The sequence below is a fragment of the Triticum aestivum genome, chromosome 2B (assembly GCF_018294505.1).
Source record: "Triticum aestivum cultivar Chinese Spring chromosome 2B, IWGSC CS RefSeq v2.1, whole genome shotgun sequence".
Taxonomy (NCBI): Eukaryota; Viridiplantae; Streptophyta; class Magnoliopsida; order Poales; family Poaceae; genus Triticum; species Triticum aestivum.
In genome coordinates this window covers 630,944,946-630,952,666 of record NC_057798.1, presented here as the reverse complement: position 1 = coordinate 630,952,666, position 7,721 = coordinate 630,944,946, and the positions used below count along the sequence as shown (strand labels likewise).

The window sequence follows — 7,721 nt, the reverse complement described above, 5'->3', positions numbered from 1 at the left end:
CATTTCAATGGTGTAAGGCCACGTGGGATATGTGTGCCACTGCTGCACTCGTTGAACATGTCCAATTGTGTCGAGAAACTTATGGTACGAGCTATTTTCTGTTATATATTTTGTTCATAAACTATTGCTTATACACAGTTTTACAGCTATGATCTTCTTGAAATAGAAACTGCCCAGTTCTATTGTTCCTATACAGATGCCTGACAATGGTCGGGTCAGACTTGCGCTTGGTCACAACATGATGTTTATGTCGACCTACTCAATTCCCCTTGGAGATGAAAAGATACTTATTCATGGGTGGTTTCAAATAATGAAGGCCCGTCCATCTTGGAGAATACACTACTAGGGAAAACCCTATACTCAGAAGTTTATCAGTAGCGCGGTTTAAAAACAGGCGCTACTGCTAATTAGTAGTAGCGAGGGGTATAAAAACCGTGCTACTACTAAGTTGATAGTAGTAGCGAGGGGTATAAAAACCGTGCTACTACTAAGTTGATAGTAGTAGCGAGGGGTATAAACCCGCGCTGCTACTAAATGGTCTCCAACAATGCCCCCGGGATAGGCCATAGTAGTAGCGAGGAGTATAAAACCGGCGCTACTACTAAGTAAGTAGTAATAGCGCAGGTAAGACCCCCACGCTACTACTATGCGTGTCCACCCGGCCCGATCCATACTCCGTCCCACCCCACCACCACCTCCCACCAACCGTCCCATGCCACCCACTACCCCCCGTCTATCTCAAAAAAAAAACCACGCAGCCAACCTCCTCTCCTCTCCCAACCCACTCGCCGCCGGCCTCCCTTCCACCTCCTCTCCTCCGTCCTTCCGCCCCTATGCCCCCCGCCGCGTGCGCCCCGCCGGCGGCTGCGTGCCCGCCGCTCCCCGTCTCGCGCCGTTGCCCGCCTATGCCGTCGGCAAGTCGCCCCCGCGCTCCACTCGACACACTCCGATCCGGACAGCCGCTGCTAGCACTCCAACAGATCTGCCCGGCTGGCCGGCGGAGGCAAAGCGGCGACCATGGAGGAGGAGTTGCGCGTGTTGCTCCGCGACCTCGACGCGCTCAAGCAGCTCCCCGACCTGGCCTCCATCGACCGGGTAAGCCGTCGTCCGCTCTCTCCCTCCCCAGATCTCGATCCCTTCCTCCGGTCACAGCCCCCACATCTTCCTCTCCCCTGTTGCCAGATGCGAGATCGCATGGTGAAGATGATGGGCCCGTCCGGCGCCGCTGCCGCCACCCGATCGAAGATCAAGGTACGATCTGATGGCGCTTGACAGTCCTTCTAGGTGGTGAATTGTATTTGTGTGTTTGTGGAATTGACTGTGGCTTGCGGATTGGGGTTGCGTGGCGCAGGACATGCGCGGAGGTTGTGGACAGCAACCCCTACAGCAGGCTCATGGCGCTGCAGCGGATGGGGATCGTCGACAACTACGAGCGCATCCGCGACTACTTTGTCGCCATTGTGGTAAGCATCTCGCTCTTATCTGGCTGTGAGGCGTTACTTAGAAAGCAATTCGAGTTGGCAATTGGCATTGAGCAGACCTGTAACTTTCCTCTCTGAGTAGAGGACGTTAGTTGGTATACTGTGAAGTTCTCAAATGGAAATCATGGATCAAGCAAATATGTAAAGGGTAGTGAGTAGATGGAGTGTAGATGATTACTCTACACTTGTGTCTTTGCATACTAGGTTTTCCTTGATGAAATATCGTGGTTAACAACATTTACTCAACCCCACAGGAGTTTGATGTCAATGCAGTAATAGCCACATAATCAGATAATACATGTACAAGGTTGGGGAGGCACGGTCAGAGTTGGTGTTCTGGTTCAGGTCGCCGGACCACGGAGAGAGGAGAGGTCGTCACGTTGAGCTCATGGGGATAGGGCAGCCACCATTTGATTGATTGTCATGTTTCTACGGCTTAGCGGATTTAGCACTATGGTAATTTCTGAAATTCTGATTGAAGTAGTTTTTAGGTGACTATGATTTTGGGGTTGCTGACCCTTTTGACCTCAAGTACTACTACAAAGCAGAATTTCTGAATTTCTGATATGATTAGTTTTTAGGTGACAATGATCCCTGTAAGTTACTTTGTAGTAGCTTTGTACAAGACCACTCGCAGCTAGACTTTGTGTTGTGGTAAGGACCTGACAACAGCTAAAAAACCTTTTTTGGGGAATGCTTAGTGTGCCAAGAGATGTTTTTTGTGGGATGTGGGTGGACGCAACAGATCGAATTTGGTAGTGTTCGTCTTATTTTACGTTTTAGTACTCAATTGTCAGCATAGCTCTCTAGTCTCTCTTGTTCGTCCAACTGCAATTTCACATAAAACGCATATGCATATTATGTTGTTGTTCTCTGCATGAATGAATTTGATATGCACTATGTTTTTTGGCCATGCATTATGCTGGTCTCAGCTGGAAAGAGTTTCTTACCAAATCATATGGCCGCAAGCAACTAGGAGCAGTTCCTGCCTGATGCCAGCTAGCATGCAATTTCACTCTGATAGGATATATGTACTCTGATGTCAGCATTATGGAGTTCTTAAGTTCACAGGCGAAGTAGCCTGTATACTCTGATAGACAAATGAGCTTGAGCGCTTTATAGATTTATCAGCCCAAGATGAGCAGCTCATATATAGTACTCGTAATAATAGTTTGGCCATAGGATATATATCAGAATTCAGAGCACACATCAATTCTATTAACTGTGTTGATTAGCCATCAAGAAGATCATACTACAAATTAACCTGCTCGTTAATTAATGAAATTAAGGTACATAGTCATGCATGTGTCTCAACTCGTACGAACTCACTAGTCATGCTCACTCCACTCTTCTCTCTCTACCATGTAATGGCACTGGCACTGAAATTATTCAATCTCTGTATAAAAGGACTCACCAGTATATGCCACATTAAACTCCAACAGTATATATGTGTACAGTATACTACAGGTTTAGCATAAAAAACAAAACTGCATTCCAACAGCCTTCAGTAGGTTTCTTTCTACCTACCTCAATTAACCTTTCAGTTAGTATACAGCTGATCAATTTGCTCCTCTTCAGTACACCCACCATGTAATTAATCAGTAGACTATAGTTGCTGAGAAATTAAACTAACCAAGGCTGTGTTTTTTAGATCATGAAGGAGAGATGTATAAGGCTGTACTTATATACTGATAGCTAATTAAGAAGCTGGGAAATATATGCAAACAAAGATATATGTCAAAATCAGAGATGAAATTGGCCGGATGATTAGCCAGAGACCGAGTCTAGGTGCAGTGATCTAAGCTGCCGGCAGGCCACTTGGCCGGTTGCAGTACTCGTTAATTAGGCTCTACTGAAGAAGTGCACCTGTGGAGAGATTCAGTTATCCAATGGTTATCAAGCCATAGAGAACATACTGTCACTTCTACTCCCTTGTAGCGTGTCAGCGATCTGCACTGAAGCAAGGGATGCAACTCAGGCTGGTACTGACCAAACTGAAGATATAAGGCAGAACAGAAGAAGGGCGCCAAGGCGCCAGCGAGTGGGTGACGCGGCAGGAATTGATAAGGGCCAGCCTATTAGTGAATAGAGAAAGACCGCGATCGACCACAACAATGACACTGTTCACAGGTGCGTAACAACTTGGTTGCCCTAACTCTCTCCCTATTTTTTCGCATGTAGATTAATGTAGTTTGTGGATGTATAATTTGTAGCATGTCTGGCTCCTCGCCTCACCGGACATGCACAATATATCATCTTCATATTGTCTACCAAATGGAAGGAAAATATGTATCCCTAGGGCAACTTTACTGCCTGGTGGTTGTTATGAAGCCGTAGAAGTTTTTTTAGGGAAACCCGCAGAGGAGAAATGGTAGTCACTAAAAGGGAACGCGCGCCTTTGTCGCACCGTTCTTCTTTCCAGGGTTGTGAGCTTTTTAGCTGTCCAGCATCACCCTATGGCATATAATCATTTCTATTATGTGTTAATGCTTTCCTTTTAAACTACTTCAAAAAAGCAAAGAAATTGGATTCTTTTAGCCGTATTATCCTTTGAACATCTATATGAAATGATCTAAGTTTAAGTGTATTTAGTTTTGAAGAAAACTAAAGGCAATTAATGTGAAAATTAGATATGTCCTATTACCTGGCAATATATAGTTTATCTAGGCTTGATTGGCAATATATATTATCTAGACATTAATTTCATTTGTTTGTAGCTATTACATAGGCGATCTCTTGTTAATAGAAATCACTCACTTTTTTGTTTTCGTATATTTATTCCCGTAGCTACTGTACATCACAACATGCAAGGAAATATATGTCTGCTAAAATTTAATTTTATTTGTTCTTTGCTCTTTACAGAAATCTTGGATTCATAAATGGGAGAAGCACATAAGGGAGAAGAAGATGATTGCAAGGATGGAGAGGGAGCAAATCATTTGGAGGGATAGAATGCCACAGTTTGGTGTTTTTATGCATTTTTGTTTGCTTTCAACTGTGTTTGCACTAGCAGGGAATAAGTGATTAGGCAATAAGTGTAGATGTGTGGATATGCTCTAATGCTCCTGGTTTACTATAAATCTTCGATTTGGAATAATATGTAATGCTGTTGGGTTATTACAAATCTGGGCTTGTTTTAGTTGTTAGAATTGTATGCATAAAATGGAATTGATGGATTTTATTTTTTTAATTCCTAATTAATTAGTAGTAGTGTGGGGTGAAATGGAGCGCTACTAGTATTTAGGATACTAGTAGCGTGTGGTACTATAGACACGCTACTACTATTCCGTTAGTACTAGCGCGGGTGACATCCGCGCTACTAGTAAAATGTTAAGTAGTAGTGCGGGTTTACCCCGCGCTACTACTAACTATTAGTTGTAGCGCGATACTAGTAGCGCGGGTACCCGCGCTGCTAGTAGCCATTTTACCAGCGCTGCTAGTAGCCTTTTTCCTAGTAGTGATAGGACAGAAGATTATGTTCATGCTTTTCCATGGCTCTAAAGCAAATATCCTGTTTATTGACCACATTGTGAGATGAAGCCGCTTTCAGAAGGTTGTGGATGAACGGGGTGGCGCCGGGGCCTTGTCCTGGTGCTTGGCGGCCTCACCCTTGGTTAACTGTAGGCAAAGTAGCATTGTTCGAGGCGTGCTTTGTACGGTTGAACATGTATAAGTACTCATACTGCTTTCAACTTTGGTTGTTAAGTGCCCCTGCTGGTTTCAGTTAGGTTGTTAAGTACTTCTGCTGCTTTTACAGTCTGTCGTGTTTCTTTAGTCATGTCTTCCTCCAGCCGCCAAAACTAAACCAGCGACGGCGGGGCCGCCTGCTTTCTCCTCCCACGGCTGGCTGCGCCTCAGCGCACGCATCGCCGCCCCACCGTCTGCTAAATCATTAACGTCGATGTCCTCCGCGCGGTTTGGTGCACTCGCCGCGGCGCCGCCCTCTTGCGTTGTCAACATGGTCAACAAACAACAGGAATCGGCAGAAGTACATTGATAGGATGACAGTAGGGGCCCACCACTTCAGCGTATGGAAAAATAAAATGCTTCCTCCTAGTGTTTTCCTGACATCTGGGACCCACGACATTGTGAGTGTATATAGTCAATAGACAAGAGAACAACACAAGATCGGCTGACACCTCGGACGTAGCTGCTCGAGCAGTATTTTTTTGTTATTGTTGAGACGGAGCAGGGTTTGAACTAGGATGTGGCCCGTCTAGCCCAGGCTTATATTTTATGCTCACCATGTGACAAGACCAACTATTTTTTTTCTTTGTGAAAATGAGCCCAGTCTATTTTTTCTGAAGAATACCCAATCCAGGCCTACTTATTTTTCTATGCCCTGATGGGCTGCAACTCTTTCAAGATGCCTGCAAATCTTGAAAGTAATATGAAATGGGTTGTAAATATAAAAACAGATGACAAATTGGCAATTACTTTATAATTTTTTTCACATTTTCAGATTCCTATTTCACTGGGCATTAACCTAATTTAAATATATCTTCAAAGTACTTTAAATCTGGCTTGACATTTCGGTATTAAAAATAGTTTGGAACCCACAGAAATATGCGAAATTGGCCCTGGCCAACCAAAAAAAACGGCTGCAATAAATTGCATAAGAAGTTACCATGAGCTATATATAAATTCTTAAAAAAAGGAGTGGTCTGACTTTGTGGGACTGTTTAGTTGACGCATATAAAAGATTTTTTTTCGTTATTATATACGTCAACAAACATTTCTAGCAGACGTAACCATTGGATGTCAATCCAACGGCCGTCGTGTTTCTTCAATCTCTGATCTTCTTGCTCCAGCCGCCAAAGCAGTGCCGGCGGGACTGCCTGCTCCCGCCTCCCGTGGCCGGCTATGCTGCCGCGCAGGCCTCAGCGCCTCCTACTACTCCCACCGCTGGCCTGGGCATCCCTCTACTCACCCACACCCCATGTTATTCTGCGGCGACGACAGCCTCACACTGCAGCCGAACCGGTGAACCCTTGTACTCTTCTCCGCGCGGGCTTCCACTGCCGCATCTTCCCCGGCTCCGCGTTGTCCCCTTCCTAGGCCTCGCCGTCGTCCACGTTGTGGTGCTCTCGGCGCGGCGTGGTCAATGTGGTCAACAACCGACTTCCATCAGAAGAGTAATATACGTGGAGAGGCTGACAGCTGGGTCCACGGTGGCCGCAAGGAAGTGCCTCCTTATTACGTGCAAAATAATTATTCCTCCACCTAACAGCGGGGACCCACCGTACGGGCCACCGTATTTCACGAAAAAAATGTTTCCCCCCTGACTGTTGGGACCTACCAGCTACACCTTCGCACGCAAGGAAGTGCGTCCGGGCAAAAAAACAAAACGATTCGCCCCCTGACTACTTGGACCCACCAGCTACACCTTCGCATGCAAGGAAGTGCGTCCGAGCAAAAAAACGATTCGCCCCCCTGACTGCTGGGACCCACCAGCTACATCTTCGCCCGGAAGGAATTGCCTGACAGTCGGGACCCACCTGGTCGAAGCGTATGTAGCGTTGTCATTCTGGTCGTGAACGTGTACGTACATACTGGTGGATGTAGAGGCGCGCACGTGTCATTGTAGAGGCGCGCATGTAGCATGTACACGTACGTACAACGGCCAGGGTGCAAGAAAGAAAATATGGCCACATACGTACATACGGGCGGGGTCTCGAACGCCTACTCGCACATACGTACAACCAGGGCTCGTGAACATGGCTGGGTCGGAACGGAGAAACATCGTCGTCGTCGTGTTCATGGGGAGGCAACGGAATGCGTTGTGTTCATGGGGAGGCAACAGAATGTGTCGTGTTCATGGGGAGGCAACGGAATGCGTCGTGTTCATCGGGAGGCAACGAAACGCGTGGGAGCCAACCGGCTGGGTCGAAACGGAATGTGTGGTCATGTTCATCAGGAGGGCTTGGACGGAACAGGCGATGGAAACGAGGCCTGGCGTACCGCAGAACGGAGGAAACGGCCTTGTGTTCACCGGCCACGTTCGAAACGGGATCCTGCTCATCGGGAGGGGTTTGGCGTACCTAAAAACAGAGGAAACGGACCTCCTATGATCGAAACGGGGGTCCTATTGATCAGGAGGGGTGTGGCGTACCACAAAATGGAGGAAACGGACCACCTACAGTCGAAACAGGGGTCCTGTTGATCGGGAGGGGTGTGGCATACCGCAAAACGGATAAAACGGACCTCCTACGGTCGAAACAGGGGTCCTGTTCATCGGGA

At 46.7% G+C, this 7,721-nt stretch overlaps 1 protein-coding gene across 5 annotated transcripts; it reads left to right on the top strand.

The window, feature by feature from the left end:
• The first annotated feature begins 691 nt into the window (after positions 1 to 691).
• LOC123046405 (ubiquitin-like modifier-activating enzyme 5) lies at positions 692 to 4,671 on the top strand. 5 transcript variants are annotated; one of them, XR_006422294.1, is made up of 6 exons: positions 692 to 1,095; positions 1,183 to 1,251; positions 1,352 to 1,463; positions 1,736 to 1,937; positions 3,133 to 3,611; positions 4,344 to 4,671. XR_006422294.1 is itself a non-coding variant. In XM_044469769.1 (4 exons), exons 1-4 carry the CDS (start codon positions 1,018 to 1,020, stop codon positions 4,358 to 4,360), a joined length of 276 nt encoding a protein of 91 aa, XP_044325704.1. In that variant the 5' UTR covers positions 692 to 1,017; the 3' UTR covers positions 4,361 to 4,671. The 5 variants fall into 5 exon arrangements, 1 of the variants encoding a protein (XP_044325704.1); XR_006422291.1 differs by lacking the exon at positions 1,736 to 1,937 and having other exon boundaries at positions 3,420 to 3,611; XR_006422292.1 differs by lacking the exon at positions 1,736 to 1,937.
• Positions 4,672 to 7,721: the final 3,050 nt, after the last annotated feature.

Excerpts from the sequence above, each read along its gene's own strand:
- LOC123046405 (XM_044469769.1), top strand. The coding sequence starts at position 1,018 with ATGGAGGAGGAGTTGCGCGTGTTGCTCCGCGACCTCGACGCGCTCAAG. Across the intron at positions 1,096-1,182 it reads ACCTGGCCTCCATCGACCGG|ATGCGAGATCGCATGGTGAA; the intron begins GTAAGCCGTCGT and ends CCCTGTTGCCAG. Across the intron at positions 1,252-1,351 it reads CCACCCGATCGAAGATCAAG|GACATGCGCGGAGGTTGTGG; the intron begins GTACGATCTGAT and ends TGCGTGGCGCAG.